This window comes from Hemitrygon akajei, chromosome 2, assembly GCF_048418815.1.
Source record: "Hemitrygon akajei chromosome 2, sHemAka1.3, whole genome shotgun sequence".
Classification (NCBI taxonomy): domain Eukaryota; kingdom Metazoa; phylum Chordata; class Chondrichthyes; order Myliobatiformes; family Dasyatidae; genus Hemitrygon; species Hemitrygon akajei.
Genome location: NC_133125.1, coordinates 101614727 through 101641772, shown reverse-complemented (window position 1 = coordinate 101641772; position 27046 = coordinate 101614727). Strand labels below are relative to the sequence as shown.

The 27046-nt window shown below is 39.5% G+C and overlaps 1 protein-coding gene across 2 annotated transcripts; it reads left to right on the top strand.

Annotated features, from left to right (window-relative positions):
• The first annotated feature begins 70 nt into the window (after positions 1-70).
• mmadhcb (metabolism of cobalamin associated Db) lies at positions 71-26608 on the top strand. Of its 2 annotated transcripts, none has more exons than XM_073026270.1 (8): positions 71-134; positions 4308-4343; positions 6163-6307; positions 8658-8875; positions 10065-10173; positions 13805-13935; positions 20524-20610; positions 24452-26608. In XM_073026270.1, the coding sequence occupies exons 2-8, from the start codon at positions 4335-4337 to the stop codon at positions 24647-24649; spliced, it is 897 nt and encodes a 298-aa protein (XP_072882371.1). In that variant the 5' UTR covers positions 71-134; positions 4308-4334; the 3' UTR covers positions 24650-26608. The 2 variants fall into 2 exon arrangements, with proteins under 2 accessions (XP_072882371.1, XP_072882360.1); XM_073026259.1 differs by having other exon boundaries at positions 77-258.
• Positions 26609-27046: the final 438 nt, after the last annotated feature.

Genomic DNA, 27046 nt, shown 5'->3' with positions numbered 1-27046 from the left:
TGGGTCCTGCTGCTGTGGGGCGCCATGGTTACGGGGGACGCTACGTCTAACGGAATGACGTCAGGTGTACGCGCTGACGGCCTGAGGAGGCGGTTTCGCGGCCTGAGCTCCGATACAAGGTGGACGGACCCTGTGTGAGTTTGAGTGTGACTGTCGGTGCCGTTCAGTCCCTAGGGGAGTGGCAGAAGTTACATCGGAACTAAGCAGGCTGGACCAGGCCCCCTCGTTCCGGCGGTGAAGGCGACCCATGACTACATGGTAGGCGAGCCGCCCCAGGTCTACCTCCGGCCCGGTCCGAGACAACTGCTTCCAGCCCCAGTAAACGAGGAACTCGCACTCCCTTGGCTATCCACTAAGCATTCATTACACCTATTGACACCCCTGTCCTTAATCACGTTCTCCTCCCGTGGCAATCTTCCATTTAGTACCCTAGCCAGCCTCCACACTTGCCCCTTCTCCACCCATCTTCTATTTAATCCCCCATCCAGCCTCCACAATTGCCCTTACCGCAGCTCAACCCCCTCCCATTTAATCTCCTATCCATACTCTACAATTGTCCCCCTCCCTCGCAATCAATCCCCGATCCAGCCTCCACAATGACTCCTTGACTTGTTACACCCCCCCCCCCCACTTCGTGATTTTAATTGCCTGTCATCCATAACTCAGCTCCATCATTTCCCACTTCTCATAGACATCATACCTTCCTCCCATCTCAAACAGCCATCAAGTGTCTTTGGCTTCATAAACTTGTCACTGTCTTTTATCCTGCCCTCCCTCTCCTGGACCTCCTGCCAACATTGTGTAACTCTCTACTATTTGTAACAAAACCATCCATATCTCATCCTAACCAGTTACCACCCATCTTCCCCATGAGCTCCAATTAGAAAAGTGAATCGCCTGTTTCTAGTTTGCTGGAATTAAAGGTCAGCTGTCATCTTGCTAAATGGTAGAGTTGGCAAATGATCTACTCCTGGTTTTTTTTGGCATTCTCCCAAATACTTCAAAAACAGGTCACTATCAGTTAATAATGTTGCCAGGTAGCTCAGTGGGAGGGAGTTTTTTCTACCTAAACTTTATGGGATTGCTTATTTTAAAGTAATGAACCTGGCTTTGTATAAATTTAACACTTCTGTAAGCAAGATTTTGTCTTGTACTAAAGCATTTTAGATTGGCTATCAAAACCATTTTCTAAAAGATTGAGTGGAAAAAAATTTGGTCTCAGTGGTTAACAACCAGTAGGGCAAACTTGGAATGGTGCCATCTGAATCTGTTGAATTTTGTTACTAAGCGAGTTTTGATGTTGAAATCAGAAGGCTTTGTTAGAGCAAAATTTACGGAAGTAATACCCATAAGAAGTTACAACTTAAGTAGTTTTTTCATCTGATGGTAGATATTCCTGTTACCTTTATCTCTGCACTGATAAAAGGTGAAAGTAACACTTAGCAGTTTGGTAGATATTTGAATTGCTTGTCTTTAGATTGAAAATAAAATCCCATATTGATTCCACTAGGACAAGAAAGCCAGTTTATCCATTAAGGTTGTTGTTCACGTTCAATGGACATAATTTCAAAGTATATATGTCACCATATACAACCCTGAGATTCATTTTCTTGCGGGCAATCACAGTAACTACAAGAAACACAACAGAACAACTGGAAGACCGTACCCTACAGGATGGACAGGATTGTCCAGTTCATAGCCTGAAGTAGACTTACTGCAATCTACAAGAAAGAATCAGGACATTATGCATGGGATGGAGCTGACTGAGTCTGCAGCCATTTGCAGATCGAAAGAGGCTGCTCATTGGAGCCTCTACCTGCCGGTGATGCAACCCAGGTAGCATGCTCTCCACCATACACCTGTAGAAATTTTCCAAAATCTTTGGTGACATACCGTATCTCCTCAAACTCCTAACGAAGTATAGCTACTGGCTTGTCCTCATTGTGATAGGCCCAGGATAGACCCTCCAAGATGCTGATGGTGAAAGGTTGAAGCTGCTCATCGTCCCAACGCTGACCCCTCAGTGAGGATTGTTATATGCTCTCCTTACTTCCTGAATTCCTCAGTCAGTTCCATGGTCCTGCTGACCATCTTATCATTCTCACTCCTGCATGGATGCTTGTCACCATCGGAGATTCTGCCAACGGTGGAGGTGTCATCAGAAAATTTATAGATGGCATTTGAGCTGTGCTTGGCTACACAGCCGTGAGTGTAGGGAGTAGAGCTGTGGGCATCCTTGAAGTACACCAGTGTTGATTGTCAGCAGAGAGGAGATGTCATTACTGATCTGCACTGACCATGGCCTTCCGATGAGGAAGTCAAGAATCTAGTTAGAGAAGGAGGTGCAGAGGCTTGGTATTTGAAGTGTCGAATAGTATGGGGGGTGATTGTGATGAATGCTAAGCTGTAATTGATAAACAGTGGCCTAACGTGTATTACTGATGTTCAGGTGCTCCAAAGCCAGTGGAGAGCCAGTGAGATTGCATCTGCTGTAACATATTGAGGTGGTGGACAAATTGCAGGTGGTCCAGGTCCTTGCTGAAGCAGGAGTTGACTCTAGCCATGACAGACCTCTCGAAGCACTTGGTCACAGTAGGTGTGAGCATTACTGGGTGATAGTCATTGTTGCCCCTTTGAAACGGGTGGGAACCTCCGACTGCAACAGTGAGAGATTGAAGACATCCTTGAACACTCCAGCCTGTTACTTGGCAGAAGTTTACCTTGCAAGAGTTTATCTTTTGAAAGATGGAGTGACGTCAGCCTCTGAAATTGAGCACAGGGACACCAGGTACTTTGGGGACTTGTGTAGGTGTAGTGTTAGTCTCCTACTCAAAGCGTGATTAGAAGGCATTGAGCTCATCTCTGCCATTTATGCAGTTAGATTTTGCCTTATAGGAAGTAATAACATGCAAATCCTGCCACAGCTGTTGTACATCCGATTGTGTCTCTAACTTCACAGTAAGTTGCCTTGTTGCTCTCACAATGGCCTTCTGTGCATTGAAAGTGACCCTCATAGGGTTCTGGATTGCGGGTCTAGCCCGCAGCAGAATGTGAATCTCTGGTGCATCGATAGCTTCCTGTTTTGTATGTTTCATATGTTCTTGAAGGCACACACTCATCCTCCCAGGGCTTAATGAAGTCAGCAGTGACTGTGGCACAGTCAGATTCAAAGATGAATTCCTGAATATGATCAAGTCCAAGGATTCAAAGCAGTCCTGTAAGCACTCAGCTCCATCCCTTGCTGCAGTCCTCAGTGTCTGCCTGTATGCCAGGAGTAGAATTTTAACCGGATAAGGGGTCTCAGCTGGAAATATCTATTGTTTTCATTTCCATAGATGCTGCCTGACCTGCTGAGTTCCTTTAGCATTTTGTATGTGTTACTCTGGATTTCCCAGCACCTGCAGAATCTCCTGTGTTTAAGTACAGCCAGGTGATTGGACTTTCCAGAGTGGTGTAACAGTGATCAAGTATGTTGGCTCCACTGGTGACATGATGGTGGTAGTTCGTCACTGTCTTTTTCATGCTAGCCTGGGTGAAGTCCCACGATGATTGCGAAGGCGTCAGGCTGCAGTGTCTATAACTGTTGATCAGTGTTCATCTTCTCATCTGCCACTGGTTGTTGTCTGATCGTTGAATTTTTAATTGTGTTATTTATGCTTATTATGTTTCATGCTGCATTGAATCCCGAGTAACAATAATTTTCCTGTAGACTTGTGTATTGAAGTATAACAAGCAATCTCAAATATTGAATGACTTGTTTGAATAATTGTTGTAAGATTGCACTTGTCTTAAATGAGCAATGCAGTAGATCTTCCAGCAAATTTGCATCTTGAAATAATTTACTACCTTTTAAAAAAATACAGGTTACAAAATTCATCAAATTATTTTGAGACAGGTTGCTGACTTCAGCCCATCTGCCCTAATGGGGCATAGGCCACCACAGCAGCTCGTCAAAGGCCTTTTTCCTGAGCTAGTCTTTCCAGTTATCCCCTGTGTAGCTCATCAATAATCCTTCCTCGCCCAGGGATGAGGACTTTGGAGCTTGGTGTTTCTGTTGTTCTAGGTTTTTAACGTGATGGAGGTTGCTAGCCCTATGCTCCTTTTGCAGCCGGGTTTGGGACCATCCATGGTAGAGTTACCTACAATTAAGTGGTTTGATAATTAGTTCAATCTTTCATACAAAGTGGTATGATTTATTATAGTTAATTAAGTTATCAATGTTTCTGTGCAGTTTGCTCCAGTTTTCCAGGACCTACATTGACTTATCTTCATTAAAAAAAATCTTGTATTTCTTTTCTGTTCTACAGAAGTAATTGGTGTGGAAAGCAAGCAAAATGGCAAAGGTACTTTTTGGATTTTTTTCCTTCTGGTTGCTATTTAGAAATTAGGTGTCCACAAATGGAGTTGCAATATTAATGAATCACTTACTTCCTCTTCAGTTTATCTGAATATGATTAAAATATACAAATTGTTTTTTTAAGAATATTAATCTTGTTTGTGAATTACTGCAAGAAGCATGTTTTTGCATTAAATTAACTGGCTGTTTTGAGTTAAATGTAATTTTGGAATAAGCATGACAGCATTTTGTGATTAACTTTTAATTCTCTGCCAGCTCTTGCCAGATATCAGAAGTTTTACATTTTGAAAATAAGTTGATTCAAAATATAGCATCAATCTAAGTTGTAGAAAGGAGTTTAAAAGATGTCTTCCATTCGTAAATACTCCATTATCTTATTTTATTAAATTTCATTTTCTTTCTCAAAATCTAACTTTCCAGAGAAGGCAAACTGGCACTAAAAAAAGTCTTTTTTTATTAGTTCAATTCAGGAGCTACTGTTCAGAATGAGTGTCATGACATGTATAATGCCAGCCTCAGCTCACCACTGCCTCCTCAGCTCAATGACTCCAGACTCATTTCAAATTCAAATAGTTCCATTTATTATCAGAGAAAGCATGCAGAATACAACCTGAAATACTTAGTCTTCTCAGATATCCATGAAAAGAGAAGAACCCCAAAAGAATGACCGACGAAAAACATTATAACCCCAAAGCCCCCTCTCCCTCCTCCCCAAGCATCAACCTTCCCCTTCCTCCATCCATTGCAGCAAAAAGGCATCAGCGCCCACCACCCACCAAACAATAGCAAAGCACCCAAAGAGAGACTTTGATCTGCAGTTAACAAAAACTATTGTGTGCCTGGCAGTTGCGCTGTTACGATGTCAGTCTGCCGCGTTGCTTTTTATTCTGAGAATCTCCGACTCGAGAATCGGCAGCAAACTCTCCCCACTGTCGAGTGAAAGTGAGAGAGGTGCAATCACTCAACTCCAGAGACCCCCATCCACACATCCGCCTCAGCAAAATCCGGATGTTCTTTTTCCTACGACAACTCAGTCAGCAACACTGACCTGGAATCAGTCGTCCACAAGGCCACACCCTGGATTTGGAATTTGAGCATCCAATCTGGGAGTATGTTTCAGCATTGCTACATCATTCCTTATTTGCAGGAAACAACATAAGTGAGATAGCTGCCTTCTTGGATGGACATAAAAGAATTCCTGACAATGTCCAAAGCTGAAATGGAAGCTCAGTGGTTATGGCTTGATGATGAACTTCAATAAAAAAAAATTACAAAAAAAAAGAAAAATATTTATCCTTTAAACTCTTTGTAACTGAAACCAGTTATCTGGTAATGTGCACATTTGCCGTTTCCATATAATGCTTTTTTTCAATATTCTCTTCTAATATGTATCATTGATTTTAAAAAATGCCTTGAAGCTTCCTTAAGCTATGAAAGACACAAGATAAATGCAATTACATCTCTTCCGATGAAGGAAAATAAATTTCGTTATTTTCTGATTAGTGCTACTTTTCTCATTTCCTCCCTTTTGTTGCTGTTTCCTATCACACTTTGGAAAGAAGTTTAAGTTACTTAACATTGAATATGCATTAACTTGGCAGAAAATGTAGAGTCCAAATTGTATCGAATTTCAGCTCTGGTAGTAACAGCTTATGTCTGTTGCACATTTGTGCATGAAATCCATTCTTCATATTTTGTAAGTTAATTCTAAGGTCACATTAGCACTATCTTGCAGTAACTAGCGATTCTATTAAGAAATAAATTATCATTGTTTTCTCTCCTAACTATCTGCTCCTCTTTTACAGGTGCTTTGCACCAAGGCCAGGCTAGTTACTTACCTGCCAGAGGTTCAGGCATTGGTTAGAAGGATTGCAACCATTAGAACATTTGCCACTGCTGGCTCTTCAGGGTCTGATGAACCTTATGTTGCAATTGTACCACTTGATCAAGGTAAGAACGGTATTCCTCTTATTAATACACAAATGATTACAGATGTAATCTCAAGCAGAAAATCTCCAGCTCCTGCTCCAGGGTCTCAATAAGAAACATCAATTATCTCTTTGCCTCTGCTTGGCCCAGTGAGTTCTTTCAACAGTTCATTATTCTTCATTGGCATTTACATTATAGCATATTAACAAAATTCATTTGGAGATTAGTATGTTAGATTAACATCGAAAGGAAGCAATTGTATCCAATATTTTTTATTTCATATATTTCCACGTGACATAGAAGGAGGTGTGCTGCCTATTGCATTTCACTTTACTTTATTGTCACTAAACAATTGATACTAGAGCGTACAATCATCACAGCGATACTTGATTCTGCGCTTCATACTCCCTGAAGTACAAATCGAATTAAATATAATAAAAATTTAAATTATAAATCGTAATTAGAAAATAGAAAAGGGAAAGTAAGGTAGTGCAAGTCAGGTTCGGATATTTGGAACATACGGGCCAGATCCGGGTCAGGATCTGTTCAGCAGTCTAACCACAGTTGGAAAGAAGCTGTTCCCAAATCTGGCCGTACGAATCGTCATGCTCCTGAACCTTCTCCCGGAGGGAAGAGGGACAAAAAGTGTGTTGGCTGGGTGGGTCGTGTCCTTGATTATCCTGGCAGCACTGCTCCAACAGCGTGAGGTGTAAAGTGAGTCCAAGGATGGAAGATTGGTTTGTGTGATGTGCTGGGCTATGTTCACGATCTTCTGCAGCTTCTTCCAGTCTTGGACAGGACAACTTCCATACCAGGTTGTGATGCACCCTAGAAAAATGCTTTCTTTTTTGCTTGAAGCAGTATTATCAATTAGTTACTTGCATATTTCCCAGTAATATATACTCAGTGACCTCTTTGTTAGGAACCTCTTGTACCTAGTAAAGTGGCCACTGAGTGTATGTTTGTGGTCTTCTGCTGCTGAAGGTGTGTTCAGTGATGCTCTTCTACACACTACTGTTGTAATGCTTGGTTATTTGAGTTATTGTCACCTTCCTGGCAGCTTGAACCAGTATGTCCTCTGACCTCTCATTAACAAGGCATTTTTGCCCAGAACTGCCACTCACTGAATTCTTTTTTGTTTTGTTTCTTGACCATTCTCTGTAAATTCTAGAGACTGTTATGCATGAAAATCCCAGATCATCATCAGTTTCTGAGATACTCAGACCATCCCATCAGGCACCAACAAACATTCCATGGTCAAAGTTACTTAGATTACATACCTTCCCCATTCTGACATTTGTTCTGAAGAAAAACTAAACCTCTTGACCATGTCTGCATGCTTTCATGTATTGAGTTGCTGCCTTATGATTGAATGATTAGATATTTGCATTAACGAGCAGCTGTACCTAATAAAGTGGCCACTGAGTATATTCTCTCACACATTAAATTGGAAACGGAGTTCTTGCCTTTCCCTTAATGATTTTGTGTTCTAAATGAGAAAAATGCACATAGAATTGAACTTGCCGAAGTTGACAAGTTTAAAAAAAAATCCCTGAGGCCTGTCTTCTTTCATAATGTTTTGTTAACATATAAAAGCATTTTCCCCCAAGCATAATCAATATAAGCAATTAGCCCTGAGCAATTTTAGGAGTTCATTTTTAATTGTTTTTATAAAAAGTTGAATTGATATCTCATTTTTCCCCGAAAGAAACTCATATTGAGTCTCATCATTCTTTTCGTAGACAACTTATTTGTGATATTATTCTTTCAACCTCTTCTCTCACGTTGTTTAAAGGCCAATAGCCTCCCTTCATTTTGAACAGTTTTAATTAGTTAACTGTTAATTTGTTTCAAATTAATTCTGTCCAAATTTTGACTGTTGCGTTTGAGCCTGAAGATCCTAGGTGGAGTCCATTGCAAACAGCCACATAATCTATTGATGCCACTTTAACAAAGAACTAGTACATTGGTACTGTTGCCTGCCTTTAAATGAGTCTTTAAATGCCTGTCCTTTTTAAATCAGGTATTTATTAACTCATTTTTTAAAATGTTGTCTATTGAAGATTTCTGAAAACCAGACTGCCACGGTGACACCATTTTAACCACTCAGTTTAGTAAAAAAAAAGTTGTGTGATGCTGCTTTTCAATTTACAGTTAATGATACAAGGAAAAAATAGTGTCTACATGGAAAATTAATACACGCGTAAGCATTTATATTTGTAAAAAGTAGAATTCCTAAAATGATCTCTAGTTAAGAACAATAATTCTCTTAATGGCTAGTGTGATATTTTTAATATCACACCTCTCCTCCACTACATTTATGTAATTTCTGAATCTTGGTGCTGAGTTGTGCTCTTGTCATATTTGTTAGGTTTGCAGACTGTATGGCCTGATGAAAAGATGGGGCCATTTGGACCTCAGGATCAAAGATTTCAACTACCCGGTAACATGGGGTTCGATTCCCATATTAATGGTGTCACTAACCTGAAAAGAATCCCAGTGCGTAAAATGCTGCCAGATGTGCTGACAGAGCCGTTAGCAAGTGAAAAGCACGAGTTTGTCCTCGCACAGTTTGTCAATGAATTTCAGGCAAGAAAACAATATTTAATAATCTGATATTTTCAAATGTAATTATCAACATCCTTTTACCTGTAATTTAAAATGTTGCATCCAGCAGTTTAAAAAAAACATTCCTTTTATGAAATTGCTGATTAATAATTTGAAATATACAGGTGATGCTAGTTCTCCTATTTGTATTGCTCTCCGCTATCTCTTTACTGCCATTTGTTAATGATTGGAATAATAATACTTGGAAACTTAGCACATTGACTGAGTCACTGAATCTAATGTAATAGTCTGCACTCTTTGGCTGGCTCTTCATTGCAATATTAAATGGTAGGATTTTAGTTGGTTTTTCATTAATGTAATTAGTATCTTGTATGAAGTATCAGATTTGCTTAAATAGAAATATTACAAAATTAACTTACCTTTATGCAGTGTGTGTGTTTAAATAGCTCAAAATTACTCTAATAATGTTATTACTGGTAGTAATTGTATGACAATTTAGGAACAAGTAATACGTAGACAACTGAAAATTGCCCTTTTTTTACCTCCCATCAAGCCACTGTTGTCTAGGGCAGCAATGAAGGTCCTCCATTTCTGGCAGTATTCAGGGCTTTCTTCATCACGTCAGTAGCTTCTTCTCAGTTTTCACTGCTGTCAGTCATTCAAGTACCAGGTGAAGACTCAGGAATACCATTACAGTCAAATGTAGAAGGACCCTTCATTGATGTTTCTATAACAATTTTGTTTTACCATTCGGGGTTGTTAGCCCTGAGCTGAACCCCTGAACCTGGATGACCAGTGGATCACTCTTAATCTGGCCTCTACCTTTAGACCTGTTTGGCATGGTGACCCTTCCAAGAGCCAAAGCATAAAGTCCTGACTCCAGCCAACATGGCTCTCTGGGTCATAGAGACATGCAAGTCTCCAAACCCAATGACAAGATTGTGGTCTTCTTGGAGGGAAAATTGCAATACATAACACTAAATGGGTCCTCGATTATAACAGTTGTTCTGTGGGAATGATTTAATGAGTGTTAAACTTCCTTGAGGTCTATATTTGGTAAGCCAGTTTTTTTGCCATATTATCACTTTCTTCTATTGTTGCACAGTATATTGTTTCAAGCATAAGCTTTTAAATATATGCAATTGGAGCAGGACAGATTGGTTCTTTTGCATTGATCTGGTGTTGAAACAGTTTCTGGCTTTTATTTCAGGGAGATGAAGTTGAGCCACAACCTCAGCACATCAGTGTTGCAGAGAGTTATTTTACAAATGCAAAGGTGGAATGTCTCATACAAGTGTGCCCAGAGCTTCTACGCAAAGGTCTGTTGCATGTAATTATTTTTTTCATAAAGTACAGCAATTTGTACAGTTGAATAAATCAGCCATGATCGAACGGTAGAGCAGAATTAATGGGCTGAATGGCTCAATTCTACTCCTTCGTCTTGTGGTCTAAACTCTAATAATCTACCGTCTGACCATTTGGAAACCGTGTGCTTTCAGCATCTAACTTGCCAGGGCCTTAGTTCTCTTGTTTCACCATATTCATTGGAAAAATATTAATATAAATCTGTATAATATCTTAACAAAAACATCAGAAGTGTATTCAAATATTAAAAAGTATTACAAGAATAATATTCAATAATACAGAAAAGCATTTAGAGAAGCATGAAATCAAACCAGATCAGCATGATCTTATGAAAAGGAAGCCCTGTTTGACAAATTTGATAGGATTCTTTGAGATTTATAGCTCACATCTGTAGATGTAGTGTATTTGGATTTTTAGAAGGCATATGACAAGATGCCATGTAATGGGTTGGTACATACAGTAGGACACATGGTATTAAGGAATTGTGTTACATGATGTGAAGTTGGTTATTGTATGGAAGACACAAATAAATTAGTGTTTTCTTCAGGCTAGAAGGATGTAGCTAGTGAAATGCCAAAGATGCAGTAACTAGCCCTATGAATGCAAGTACAGTCGGCCATCCTTATCCGCGAGGGATTGGTTCTGGGACCTCCCCGCGGATACCAAAAAATGCAGATGCTCAAGTCCCTTATTTAATCTGTCTCAATGCGGTGGACTTTAGGACCCGTTGGAGCTCCAGACCCGCTGTCTGCAGCTGCTGCTGAACCCGCAGTGTTTCTGTTCCGTTAACGGAAAACAATCACGATTGAAAATGAAGTGGAAATAATAAAGCGATCGGAAAGAGGTGAAACGCCATGGGTCATTGGAAAAGTGTTAGGCTACAGTCGGTCAACGATCGGAACAATTTTAAAGGATAAAGTGAGAATAATGGAGCTTGTGAAAGGCCCTGCCCTGATGAAAGCTATAATTATTACTAAGCAATGCAGTGGTTTAATTATTAAAATACATACGTTTCTTAAGTGGTTTATATGCATAGAAAGGTAAAATATATACTATATACTAAGACAGACATTTGACTAACTGACGCTAAATAATACTGGATGTACCTGTTTCGACTTACTTATAATACCTAATACAAAGTAAATGCTATGTAAATAGTTGTTATACTGTATTGTTTAGGGAATAATGACATGAACAAAGTCTGTACATGCTCAAACAACAAGTGCTGGAAAGAGAAATTCCAGGCTTTCCCAATCCGCGGTTGGTTGAATCCGCACATGCGGAACCTGCGGATAAGCAGGGCCGACTGTACATAGTTTCCTGCTAGTATCTTTACAGGGAGGCGGGATGGTGAGGAATATTTTAGTGTCAGGGCATTCATTAGAAGTTGGAATGTTATGTTGCAATTGTATAAGATGTTGGTAAGGCCACACTTGGAATATTGTGTTAAACTTTTGATCACCTGCTATGCTAAGTTGAAAAGAGTCCAGAGGAGATTTAGAAAGATACTGCCAAGTCTTGGGGGACTGAGTTACAGAGCGAGTTTGAGAGACTTAGAACTTATTCCATTGGAGTGTGGCAGATTAGAGTTTAGTCTGTGGAGGTGTTCAAAATATTGAAAGGTATAGTTTGGGGGAATACGCACAGAATTTTTTTCCCCGTAGTAGAGAATCAAGAACTGGAGGACCTAGGTTCATCGTTAGAGGGACAGAGACTTAATAGTAACCTGACCTCCAACTTCTTCATGGTCTATTTATGGAAAGAGCTGCCAGAGGAAGTGTTTGAGGCATATACATTAACAAAATTTAAAAGGATGGATAGGAAAGCTTTAGACCACAGAAGCGTAGTGGTTAGCATGACGCTATTACAACTTGTAGCACTCCAGAGTTCAGAGTTCAATTCCAGTGCCGTCTTTAAGGAGTTTGTTCGTGCTCCCCGTGAGTCGTGTGGGTTTCTTCTGGGTGCTTCGTTTTCCTCCCACAGTCCAAAGATGTACAGGTTAGTAAGTTAATTGGGCTTTGTAAATTGCCCCCTGATTGGGCTAGTATACTGGGCAGTATGGCTCGTTGGGCAGGACGGGCCTGTTACACACTGTATTGCTAAGTAAATAGACAGATGTGGACCAAACAAGGGCGAATGGGTCTGGCATAGATTGCAGTCTTGGACTAGTTCAGTGAAAGGTCCTCTTCGTGCTGGATAGCTCTATGAATGTAAGTGTGAGGCTTTGCATTTAGAAAGAGGAACATAAAGACAGATTGTTACCTAAATGGATAAAGCTGAGCCAAGTATAGAAAGATCTAGGTATTCATACGTTCAAATCACAGAACGTTAGCGTAGACTTACAGAAAATGGTAAGGAAAACAAATGGCACGTTGGCCATTATTAGAAGGATGTTGGAATCTAGAAATAGGGAAATGTTACAATACATGGAGGTAAGACCTTACCTGGAGTGCAATTTCTTACTTAAAAATGGATATACTAGGATTGGAAGCTGTTCAAAAGAGATTCACAAGGCTATTTCCTAAGATGAGAGAACTGTCCTATCATGAGCAATTACAGAAGTTAGATGTATGTTCTTTGAGGTGTGATTTATTGAAACACAAAATGCTGAGGGGCTTGACAAGGTAGATCTACCTTCCTGAAGTCCACAATAATTTCCAAAGAGGTGAATCTTGAACAAGGGGACATGTTAACAACAATGGGGACAGTGATCTAAATTTCTTGAATTTTGTATCTTGAATGGTGTATCTTTCAGTTCATTAACTTAGATGGTTCTGAAGTCTAGTTTTCAGGCTATATATTTAAAGGGGAAGTAGATACATTTTTAAATATCAGGGAATTGAGGACTGTGTGAATCTGGAACAGGAGATGAGATCTGGGTGGATCAGGAAAGAACATACTGAATGTCAGGTAGCTTGAGCAGCCAGAGGGCTGCTTTCTCCTGTCTTCTTGCATTCTAAAGTCTGTTTGGCATCAACAAAGTCCCAAGCTTGCAGGATTATCAGTTTTAATGTATTGTCTCAGAGAAAAGTAAAGATAAAATTGTGATTTATAAAATATGATATGCTCTTGCCCACTTATCAATTCAATAAGTTTTGGATGTTGTTGGGTGGTGATAACCACACTTTTAACAAAGCTTTATAATGTTTTGTATATATTGAATATGTAAATGCTCAACTAGTATATTTCTTTATCGAAAGCTTTTCAATACAATCTCACTCTGTCTTTTCGTTTTTCACTTTTGTTAGACAAATTGTTTCCAGAAAATGCCATTTGATGTTTCCCCTTCCGATATGACTACTTCATCAGAGATATTAATAGTATAGACACAGATTGTACATAATCTTGGAGGTATAATCACTGAAATCCTTCTATGTTAGTAGGTGAGAAGGAAGGAAGATATTTCTTTCTTGCCATTTCTGTCCCATGTTTTAACTCCCCACCTTCAGTCTACCAGTGCAATATCCATATAAAGTCAATAAAGGAGCAAAGTCTTGTACAAAAGTAGTGAGGACATGTGTCTGTTTTTAGCTTTTGGCTTTCTGTGGTTGGAATAGGCGATTTGATTGTCATATTCTTCCTCAGATTTTCAGTCTATGTTTCCCGAAGCCCCAGCTGCTGGATTTACAGTTCTTACTGTAACCCAAAGGAGTCTCAATGATATGACTATATGGAATGAAGCAGTCGAGGAGGAACGTGAACAGCTGCTGGAAAAAGTAAGTAGCTAATGGTGTAATATATGACTAAAGGAAAATATGAAATATAACTGCAGAGAAAGGGTAAACATATAATATTTGTAAGTTTCAGTATTCTTTCTTGTGTCATTGTGTAAACTACTTTGCATTGGATGGTGTCATGATCTGATAAAAATGAAATCCATGGCATATCAGGACAGTGGCTGCTCTGATGCAGTGGAGTTGAACAACTGTTTGGACTGGAAGATGTCCTGTTGGACTCGAGGAACTTTTCTTGAATGCGTAGACCAAAGGTTCCCAACCTTTTTTTATGCCATGAAGCTTTACCATTATCCAAGGATTCAGTGAACCCCAGGTTGGGAAACCCTGGTGTAGAGATGCAGAGTGTACTCTGACATTCATTGATATGATTAATGAGTGAGACTGAAGCCCAAACATTGGGATTTCCAAAGAATTCGATACTGCATTATCACCCTTTATTCTAACTAGCATCACTTCCTTATTACTGTCAGCAGATGGCACTCTTACTTTGGATGAATCTGTTGAATATGCACAAATTTTACAATGCATATCACAAAAAGACTGATCCTGCATAGATTTTAGTGTTGATGATCCAAGTAGAAGAGCATTATAGGAAGCTCAGTAATCAAATTGTAAGGAACTGTCTTTGGCATCCATTAACAGGAACAGAGCAGGGAAACGTATGGATTTCAGATGCATTCTATATGTAAAAAATGAGAGATAGACTTGGATGTATGTAATTTTAATAATTATATTAAAGTATTAATTTTGTTTTCAATTACCCAACACTCTTGCTGCATTATGATTCACTTTATTAAAAAAAACACTTTGGGGCTGATCAGGATAGCCTAGCTACAAAATTTATCTGGTTTCTCATTTGGCTAAAGTAAACTGTTGTTGGAAGTATTGTTGTAACATTATGTAGAGAAATATATTTTTATTGCTTTTTCCTGAATTAGGGAAAATATAATGCTGCTGTTCCTCTTGAATGAAGCAGCTTATCCAGATTTTTAAAGATTAAATTCCTTTCTGATGTCAGCTGAGATGTTGGCACTGTGATTATAGATTTTCACTTGGACGTGTTAATACTTGTACCGGGACTGAGGATAACTGCACACAGAAAATGTTCATGGAGTGATTCTTTGAGTGAATCAGAGGATGTTTCTACATCTGCAGCAATTTTTCAGACCAGTGAAAATTCCACGGGAGTGTTTCTGACCTTGCAGTGATCATTCTTTATGCTAATTACTTTCTGACATTTTGTAACTGTTTTAAAGGGAGAAATATTCACTTTTCTGAAATAACTTGTTGAATATCTCGTTTGCAAATTTTACATCGGCTTGGTTTATGTCTAATGATTTAATTCTAAGACATAAATCCCTGTAATAAAATCTATTTATTTATTGAGATACTTCCAATCCTTCAAGTCATGCCGCTCAGCGACCCCGATTTAACCCTAGCCTAGTCACAAGACAATTTACAATGACCAATTAACCTATCAACCGGTACGTCTTTGGACTGTGAGTGGAAACCAGAGCACCCCGAGGAAGCCCAAACAGTCATGGTGCAAACTACAAGCTTCTTACAGACAGCGGTGGGAATTGAACCCTGGGTCGCTGGTACTGTAAAGCGCTGTGCTAACCACTACGCTACCATGCGGGTATGTCACAACCAATTTGATTAAATGGAAATTTTACATTAAACTAATGAGTCAACAAAGAAAATGGTGGCATGGACTGAAAATGCTGGATGTAGTCTGGTTAGGTAAGAGAGAAGCAGAGTTGACCTTTGATCAGAAATAAGAGGTTTATCCTACTCTGCCTTGAGAGTTTTTTAAATGAATGCCCAAGTCTTTATATCAGATTTCCACCATGTGTAGATTTTTAGTTTTCTGAAAGAAGATAAGAATTTTTTTTTCAGCTTTGCAACCTAGTGACTATGTAGAGAAGCATAATCTGCCATATTATCACTGACATATGTCATGCAATTTGTTGTTTTGTGATAATAGCACAGTGCAAGACAGAAACAAACATTACCACAAGGTATAATAAGATGGTTATTGATATGTTGGCTGAGTCTACAAGACCCTGCAGCTTCTTTCAATCCTGTGCTTTGGAGCCTTCATACCAGGTTGTGATGCAACCAGTCAAAATGCTCTCCACTGTACATCTATAGAACAGAAAAGCTATAATTACAAAGACCACGAGTATTTGGTGGCATTCTAAGTTGCCTCAAACTTCCTATGAAGCAGATCCACTGGCATACTGCCTTCGTGGGTCCCATCAATGTAGGTGTAGGACAGATCCTTTGAGATGTTGCACCCAGAATCTGAAGCTACTCACCCTTTCCACAGTTGATCTTACAATAAGAACTGGTGTGTTTTTCCCCAACTTCCCCTTCCTGAAGTCCACAATCATTTCCTAAGTTTACTGATAGTCAGTGTGAGGTTGGTTTTGTGACATCACTCAACCAGCCAGTCTATCTCACTTTGACATGGACCCTCATTGCCATCTGAAATTTTATCAACAACTGTGGTGTCATCTGCAAATTTATGTAGCATTTGAGCTGTATTTAGCCACAGTCGTATGTCAAGAGTACGGAGAAAGTGGAGCAGTGGGCTAAGCAAACTTTATTGATGTGCATCAGTGGTGATTGTCAGCGAGGAGATATTATCACTTATCCGTACTGACTGGTCTCCATGAAGTCAAAGATCCATTTGCAGAGGAAGATACAGAGATCTTGGTTTGGACACTTGCTGATTCATACTGAGGGCAAGATGGTATGGATTAAGACATATAGGACTAAGATGAGAGGATGGTGAGGTTATGGAATTCTTTACCACAGAAGGGAAAATTGCTGTATTTATTTAGGAAGAGATAGATGGATTTCTGAAGCTAAAAAAAAAAACCAAGTGATATAAAGATAGGACAGAACTGCTGTTCAGGTAGAATACCATATTGAATGGCAAAGCAGGTTTAACAGGCCAATGGCCTACACTTACGGAAAAGAAGTGTACTTTTTTTCATTGATGCTGCCTGGCTTGCTGCGATTTCCCCCAGCATTTTGTGTGTGTTGCCTTGGATTTCCAGCATCTGCAGATTTTCCCTTGTTTGTAATGGCTACATTTTCCTGTTGGTTCCAGACTGCTCAAACATAAAGTATAGTGTATTTGTCTGTATTTCCATTTGAAGTTGCTGAATTGTATAAGAACAGGTGGTTTTAGAAATGCTGTGATGGGTTATTCATAGAATATTATTTATTAGAAAATAGATATGCTGCAGCTGTTGATAAAATATTGAGAGATATCCTTGATTTTTTTAATACATTGATTTGTGAGTTGCTTTACTAATTCACGCTGGAAAAGGCATTTCTTCTTAAGCACCGTTGAGAAGGTGACAACAGGCCAGTCTCTTAAATTGCTAGAATCGCTGCAGTCTGATGCTGGCCAAATACTGTCAGAGGTCCAGCATTACAAGTCAGAAGCTGGAAAGTAAATGTCCGTCTGAATGCCATGTGGCATGGATTCCAGGTTATCTATGTCAATTCCTTTGGGAGGAAAAAGAATGGTCTAAGAGATTTAAAATTCAACAAAAATGGAGGTCTCACTTTAAGAACTGGAGTTCAATTGTAAACAAGGGAAGGCGGAAACCTGATTGGTTGTGGACTAACCAATCAGGAGAGATGTATGACGGGGATATATTTATATCACTGGATTAGACATGCCTAGGCATCATCCTTGATGCAGATGGCAGAGTTTGTCATCAAAACTTTGGTTAAAATTGATATCTGTACCAGATGTATGCATTGATATCTCAGATGACCAGGGCCAGGAGAGAAGAATAGCCACCTAAAAAGCTGCATGTTGGAAAATGACGCACTGAAATATTTGAAATGAAGCAATAAAAACACAGTGGAAGCCTGTAACACCAAAGGGAAAAAAAGTGAGCAATATTAGGGAAAATAATGAAAATTGGCTTGAGGTTGCTCTGGAAAAGGGCAGAATGGCAACTAGAAGTTGAAGCTGTGAAGTATTTGTTCTGTAATTCCAGAGCAGGACAAAGGCTATTGTGTTTTCAAAAACTGCAAATGCCTTGTAAGGCTATAGCTGCTGATTAATATAATAAGGTTGATGGCTGCATTCAAATGGCAATTACATAAAGATACTTCACTGACAGGGCACCAATCTTAATGCTGGGCTGATTACATTTTAGACAATACTTAACCCCGTGTCCTCCACACCTGAGGCCATGTAATTATGAGGTCAAGCAGTATTAAAGGTTCAGTGTAATTGGACTAGTTCAAAGAAATGGAATTCAGTCATCATTTTCAAGTTAGACATTGTGTCATTTTTATATATTTTGGCTTTTGTGTCCTCTTTCACTGTTAAGCGGTAAGACAATGCAAGTTTTGAAACTTACAAGTAGGGTTGTTTGAAGCAAGGAATTTCTGTACAGTGGCACTGAGAGATTTGAAAGAGCAAATACTATGGAGTAGAGAAAAGATGTATAATTTTTGTGCGAGTGCTACACATTTATCAGTTATCACTAACGGTTCTGGCATTGACTTTCTCCTCAGATGTTTGAAGTAGTACTGATGATGCCATGAACATTTTAGGTAAAGAATTCAGGATTTTGAGCTGTTGGTTAATTAATTGCACGATTCTTTCAAAATCAGATTATTGTTGAAGGTAGTAAAGGGGTGACGGGATGCAGAGACTCCTCGAATGTACTGGATGCTAATCTCTTTGGGGCAGACTTTGTTAAATTTTATCAGATCTGAGTGTTATTGGCAAGAACACCATTTATTGGTCATTTCTAATTGTCCTCGGAAAGTGGCAGCCATCATCTTGAATCATAGCAACACTTTCACTTTAAAAAATACACTCCAACCTTAGGTTCTCCTGGCCTCCTCTGCATTGGTGAGACCCGACATAGACTGGGGACCCTTTGTCGAGCTTCTCAGCTCTATCCGCAAAAAGTGTACTTTCCCGGTGGCCAGTCGTTTCATTTCCTACCCCATTCCCATTCCGACATGTCTGTCCGTGGCCTTCTCTTCGCCCTCAATGAGACCACTCTCAGGTTGGAGGAGCAACACCCCAGATTGTGCCTAGGTAACCTGCAACCTGATTTGTCTAACTTCCAGTTCAAATGATATCCCTCCTCTTCCCTCTTCTGCTTTTCCACTTTGGCCTCTTACTTCTTCTCTTCACCTGACTGTCTCCTCCCTCGCTGCCCCTCCTTCCCTTTTTCCCGTGGTCCTCTCTCCTCTCCTATCAGATGATTCCTCCACTCAAGCTAACCCTAACCAATCACCTCTCAGCTTCTTCCTTCATCCCCTCCCCCACTCACCAGGCTTCACCAATCATCTTCAAGCTTATCCTCCTCCCCCTCTCCTCACCTTCTTATTCTGGCTTCTGCCCCCTTCCTTCCCAGTCCCACTGAAGGGTCTCGGCCTGAAACATCAATGTGATTCACTTTTATGGATGCTGCCAACACTTGATGTTTGTTGCTTAGGTGAGGAGTTCCTGAAATTAGGCACAGGAGCAGTAGTGGGTTTTCAGGTCAGGATGGCCTTTTGGAAAGAAACCTTTATTTATCTTTGCCAGCGTGGAACTTACGATGGAACATAGCTTGTGCAGACAACATTGGGATTTTACAGATTACTTAAAGCCAGAGTAGGTGCAGTCAAAATTGTCAAAACAGTTTCACTTTTTAATTTCTACTTTTTTTAAGCACTGAATGGTTTTTAATTATAGTGCCTATTAATAAAAAAATATGTTTTCCACCTTGTTTTTAGGTTTGAAGTAAAGAAAATGAGGCATATTAAAACTGGAAATGTAAATTCATTATATTGAGCATATCTGAAAACGATTAAAATCAATTGTGTTTCAATAAATGATCTGCAATATGTTACTGATAAAATGCATATGAGCAACAGAGGGTATTAAATTATTAATAGTTTTAAGATATGGGGTCCTGTTCATGCGTGCCATCCCAGGACGGTATCTCTATATTCTATCTTCTGTCTTCTTACCTCAAATCCTCTCAGATGGTAAAATGTCTAAGTGGTTACCCAGTGCAGCTAAATACTCGAGTTCATAGAACAATAAACAATTTAAGTCCTTGGCAGCGCCTTATCATAGAGTACAATCAGTAGCATTCAGATTGAGTTGAGTACAACTTTTATCAGATTGAAATCTAGCAAAAGACATTTTTAGCATTGGTTAATATTCTACAGTCAACAGTTATTAAAAATAATGTTATTAGTAGTCAATATTTTGTTTATATATCATTTGTATCGAGCACTTTGTCAATATTGGCAATTCAGCTGTTTTTAATGTGGGAGTTAATGCTGTTCAGAATTTGGAAAGTAAATGCCAGCCATTTTTGCTGCTAAATAATTGCAAACTCATTAAATCAGCTTATTGGGCTTTAATTATGTTATACTCTGTCTTAATTTAATCTTTGAGACCTTGGGGATCTTGCATACCATTTTAGCTTCAACTTCATCTTTCAATTATTACATTTAAAATGATAATTTAAATCAATTATCGTTTGATTTCAAGCTAAGCAAGCATATATTTTTCAGTTCATTAATGGTGCCAAAGAAATCTGCTATGCCTTGCGCTCAGAGGGTTACTGGGCTGACTTTATTGATCCATCTTCAGGACTCGCAGTAAGTATTCTCCACAATTTTTTTTTGCTTATAGTCATTTGAATGAAAGGATAAAATGATGGAGATACTCACGTTGAGAAATGAGACCTGAAATCAGCAGACAAGGGGAGTGGAAATAAATGTTGATTCAATGTTACCAATTCTAACCAGCAGAGAAAGGGGAACAAGGGGACAGACAAAACAAAAGAGTAGGAGACGAGGAGAAACTGAAAGGGGAAAAAAGATGTGGTGCTGAAAAGTTCTGTAAGAAAGCTTGAAGCAGATGGTCTTGGTCGAAATGACAGTTCCTTGGGAAGACCATATTGAGGAGAAGTTTGAGCATAAAAAAGCCGAATACCAGGAGCTAGTAGAGCAGTGCTAGAGATAGGGGTGGAGGTCACGATGCTGGCCTGTAGAGGTGGGGTTTTGCTGGCTGCTCCCTGGGCAGAATCTGCTCTTTCCTTGGCATTACAGGGACTGCAAAGAAATGAGTTGCCATGACTGTCACAGCGGCTGCTGAGTGAGCCTCCAGGTGACTATGGATCAAGAGATGTGACCAGTACTGCTGGGACTCGAGCCAGGGCCTGACCAACTCTGCGTGGGTTGCCTAGGTGAGGGTGTCTGATGTTGAAAAGCCCAATGACCCCAGGTTATATCAGGTTGTGTCCCAGTGCATCCTAGGATGTATCTCAGCATCGAAGAGAGTGACAGAGGCTAGTGAATAACAAGAGGTGTATCTGGAGAGGTGTAAATATAAGACAATGAATGGAATCTGAAACTGCTAAACCATAGGAAATGATAAATACTGAATACTGAGATGTGCGACTCGGTTGGTTATCTGACATTGTTAAACTTCAGAGGTTCAGTGTGCTGTAACCTTTGAATTCAGCATTTTTCCTCGCTTTCTGTCTCTCTCTGGTGATTTTGAGTTTTATCCTTCATCATCCAGTAATGCCTTCCCAGATTTATCGTCTATTATCCTCTGGCCTTTACAACCCTTTCAATTGGCACCACTCCCCTTCTGACGAAAAGTTATGAACCTGTACAGAATTTTGCCTGATCTGAGTATTTCCAGTATTTTCTCTTTTCATTTAGTTACTGAATAAAACATGTGACTTGTATAGAATTCTTTATCTATTGTACCTTAAAAAGTAGGAATTTCTCCAAATAATATCCAAAGTAAGGCATAACAGTTACACAACTAGTAGAGCTGCCCCCTCTTAGCACTAGAGACTTAGGCTCAATTCTGACCTACGATGCTGTATTTTGGTGAAGTTTGCACATTCTCCCTATGGCTGCATGCGTTTCCTCTGGGTACTCCATTTTCCTTCCACATCCCAAAGATATGCCACTCTGTAAGACATAGCAGCAGAAATAGACCATTTGGGGTCCTGGAACCAATCCCACGTGGATAAGGAGGGCCGACTGTACTTTTTCTAGCCTATACTGTGTATGTCTAAACAATGTGTTCCATAAAGAAATGAAAAGAACAGTTGTTTGTGTGTTATTAGTTTAGGCAGATTGTGTTTAACAAGATAAACTGTCCATTGGCCTGATAAACTAAGTAACACTTCCTGTCTATAAAAAGAATAGACTAGTCTTTATATTGTGCATTTTATGTTTCTTTCAGGACTTAGAGCACATACAGCATTGAATATTGAACAGTACACCACAGAAATAGGCCCTTCAGCCCACATTGTAATAATCAATATAATGATACCCCATCACTTCTTCCTGCACATGGATACCATGGAGGCTCCATGATGGAGCTGACTAAGTTTACAACTGTCTCCCCTCCCCCCCAGACCAGACAGTGACGCAGCCAGTTAGAACCTCTCCTTGGTAGATCTGTAGAGATTTGCAAGTGTCTTTGGTGATGTACCAAATCTCCTCAAACTCCTAATGAAATATAGCCACTGCCATGCCTTCTTTGTAACTGTATATTGGGCCCAGAATAGATCCTCTGAGATACAACATTGACACCCAAGAACTTGAAATGGCTCATTCTTTTCACTTTTGATCCCTTTATGAAGATTGGTGGGTGTTCCCTCACCAGTTCTTTGATCTAACTGATGTTGAGTGCAAGATTGTTGTTGCAACACCACTCAACTAGCTGATATATCTCGCTCCTGTATACCTTCTCGTCACCATCTGAAATTCTACCAACAATAGTGCTATTATAATGTTTGTGAATTGTTGGTGTGTGCAAACTTGTAAATGATAGAAAATAAAATTCTTTGAAACTCCTTTGATTGTAACATAAAAATATAAGTTTCTTTGTAAAATTTGTGAGTTTGTCCTTTTAGCTTAAGCACTGATCAATTTTAAATATGAATTGTTCAGAGGACTGGTATGTATTACATTTTGAAAAGCGCAAATGGTCTTAATAAATTGTTTATAGGAATTGTACTATCTAGATGTTACTACCGCTTACCAAGTTGCTGATAGAAATGTTGGTTCTTGTTTCATAGTGAATATTATAGCACAGTACAGGCCCTTCAGCCCACAGTGTTGTGCCAGCCTTTTAACCTACTCTAAGATCAATTTTACCCTGCCCTCCTACATAGCCCTCTATTTTTCTGCCATCAATTTGCCTAAGTGCTTCTTAAATGCCCTTAATGTATTTGCCTCTACCACTACTCCTGACAGGGCATTTGACACACCCACCACTCTTTGTGGGGGTGGGGGGAAGTATATCTCTGACATTCCCCCCTCCCTACTTTCCTCCAATCACCTTAAAATTATGCCCTGTCGTATCAGCCATTTCTGCCCTGAGGAAGAGGTCTCTAATTATCCGCTCAATCTGTGGTTCTTATCATGTTTACCTCTATCAAGTCACCCCTCATTTTCCTTCACTTCTAAGAGAAAAGCCCTAGCTCACTCCATTTATCCTCTTAAGGCATATTCTTTAGTCCAGCATTCTGGTAAATTTCCACTGCACCCTTTCTAAAGCTTCAACATTCTTCTTCTAAAGAGGCACTAGAACAGAACACAATACTTACGGTGCTGCCAGGGTTTTAGAGAGCTGCAACATTCTCTCACAGGTTTTGGACTCAATCCCTCAACTAAATGAAGGCCAACATTACGCCTTCTTAACAACCTTATCAACTTGTGCAGCAACTTTGAGGGATCTATGGACGTGGACCCCAAGATCCCTCTGTTCCTCCATACTGCTAAGAATCCTGTATTCTGCCTTCAGATTGGACCTGCCAAAGTTAATCACTTCACATTTTTCTAGGTTGAATTCCATTTGCTGCTTCTCAGCCCAGCCCCACATCCTGTCAATGTCCTGTTACAACCTACAACTGTCCACAACTCCACTAAACTTCGTGTCATCTGCAAACTTAGTTACACGCACTCATCCTGGTCACTTAAAGATCACAAAGAGCTAGAGTCCCAGAAGAGGTCCTTGCAGAACACCACCGGTTACCAACTCTAGGCAGAATACGCTACATCTGTTAACACTCTCTGCCTTCTATGGGAAAGCCAATTGTGAATCCACACAGCCAAGCTTCTCTGGCTGCCGTACTTCCATACTTCCTGTCTTTCAGAATGAGCCTACCATGGGGGAACCTTATCAAACGCCATACTAAAATTCATAATCACTTCATCCTAGGTATTAAAATTGTTTAATAGGACTCTCAGAGTAATGCAGTTTTACTTTTATGATCACTGTCAGGTTATATCAAAAGTTTAAATATACTGGATTTTTATCAATAGCTTAAATGTGTAGAAAACAATTTGAAAAATTAGTATAATTTCATATTGAGGAACAATTGTTTATTGAGGATTATTTGACAGTAAGTGCTTTATTCAGTAAACGTACAAGTATCCATCAATATTCATCTTTTATTTCTTCCAGTATTTTGGCCCGTACACAAATAATACACTGTTTGAAACGGATGAGCGCTATCGGCATCTGGGTTTCCACATTGACGACCTTGGCTGTTGTAAAGTTATTCACCATGTGCTCTGGGGGACACACGTATTCGTTGGAAGCCTTTTCACAAATGCACCCACAGATTGCCTTGTTATGAAAAAATTACAAGGGAACAAATAGCCTTGACATGAGACATTGTTTCACTACTGACAGGAAATCAAAACCAAGTTTGAAAAATATTTTAATAATGCATTTAAGTGCTCATGCACTTTAACAGGAAAACTATAAGATGTGAAATATATTGGTGATATTTATTTTAGTTTACATTTAATGACATTGTACAAGACTGTGATCATGAGAAATGTCTCTGGGATATGCACATTTGCATTCAATATAAAGAAAATATCACTAAAGAAACCAGTTTCAGCAGTTTTCCAAATGTATTTTAAAAACTGTTTATCAATCCTGTGTTCTGTGGTTTGATCCAGTTCCATTGTGACAGCTTATTAGGTTTCTGAGAGCCAGCATGATTCTACATTTCCTAAAGCTTCAGCATGGGTGCTACTGTTTTCATAGAAACATCGGGCTTTCCACTATTACTTGTTGTGACTTACAGTACTGTTCAAAAGTCTTGGACACACATATGCCATTGTCCACAACACTAACTACATGGGAAAGAGACAATATACTAGAGAGGCCTTACACAGTACTGTATTGTCAATGTGGAGCTGAGAGTGAGTTTGTAAATCTGGTGGGAGCAAAGGGTGTTGGGAATAGTGAGGGTGGAGCTGGCGGGAGGGGTTTCAGACAGATGGCAGAGGAGGAGTGCCAGGGCAAGGAGGGTGGCGCAGGTACAGACACACCCAGCCCTGAGACACCAGATAAGGTCATATGATTCCAAACAGTTGGGTTATTAATCATTACAGAAAGTCTCTCTGGTGCCTCCCTCTCCCTGCCCCCTTCCCACTTTCAGTCCACGATAGAGACCCATATCATTCACATATGTCATGATTTTTTAAATATATATTATGACTTTTGCACAATGCTGTAATTTATCCTAAAGTTGTTTAAAGCTTGGGATGTTTTTCTCTCTACTTGACAAAAATCCATGTAGAAACAACATACCGGTAATCAAGATTGGATACTTTCTTGATTGTAGAATAAATGCTGTCAAAGAAATGACTTGTTTGGGAAAAGTTCTGAGGGTCCTTGTAGCTTTGCCTGAGGGGTTGATGCAGCTTTGCTTTAACATCACTTGTGACTCCCAGCACTGCGACATGTCATGGGGTCATACAGGAGTAAAAGAGGCTTATCACTACTTGGTGATGCCTGGGCAACAATCTGTATTAATCCCTTTTTCCTGCCCTTGGCCCAAAACCTCTTCTGACTGAGTGATTCAAGTGCTTGTCTAGACACTTCTTAATGCTGTCAGTGAGTCTGCTTTTATCATTCTCTTAGCAGTTTATTCGGATACTCCCTACACTTTGGGAGAAAGAGGTTCCCCTCAGATCTTTTCAAAATTTTTGTCCCTCAGTGTAAATCTGTTCCTCTTGATTTATCCAACTGTGATGTGGGTAAAGGTTTCCTACAGTTTATACCTTTAATTTTTATACCTCTCTTACCCTCCTCTGTTGCAGGGAGAATGAACATAGCCTCTCCAGTATCTCCTCAGAATTGAAACTTTTTATGCCAGGAAACACCATGATGAATCTCCCCTCGTCTCCTCTCCAGTGCATCATAACTTTCCCATGTAGTTAGTGTTGTGGACAATGGCCTCATAGCTGTAAAGCAAGTTAACCATCTCACACAAAATGGCATAAAACACTTGTCCAGGTTTGCTCATGAAAAGTTTAAAGTAAATGAATTATTGCTACTATGCATGTTCTATAAACTCTTAATTTCAGTGTGATTGACAACAACATTCTCACTGGGTGGCTATGGTAGTCACTTGCAACAAACCTCAGGAAACAAACCAACATTTTCATGAGAATTGTGCTGAGGGGCATTGACATCAAAATAGTACAGTGAGTGAAATTTGGTGAAGTTACTATGATCAAGACCGTTCATGTTTTACAAGAATTTTGCTGACAATGGATTGAAGGTTATCAAATTTCATAGAATTAAATATTATTGACACCATGCTGTTGGATTATTTGATAACACAAGAACAATAAGCACTTGCTACTCCTTTCGCATGTAGTTAAATCTTGACAAATTAATTTTGCCCAGCTATCAACAAGGATGATTCAGAAATAAAAACAAAATACCGAAGATACTCAACCAATCAGCTAGCATCTATGGAGAGTGAAATTGAGTTAATATACCCGATAGGTGTATGCATTAAAAGTGACATGTTTCAGCTATTCATTATTTCCAGGCATATCCTGCAATCTGTGCTTAATACTATCCATGGCACCTACTTTTTTGTGATTCCACACTCACTTCTTTTCAACTTTAATGATTGCAAGCTTGAACAGTTCTTAAATGCTCCAGGAGGACTTTCCTCCTCCATTTTCCTGTGACTCCCATCTCAGGCTTACCATGAAACAATCACAGAAGTGCTGGAAGGACTCAGAT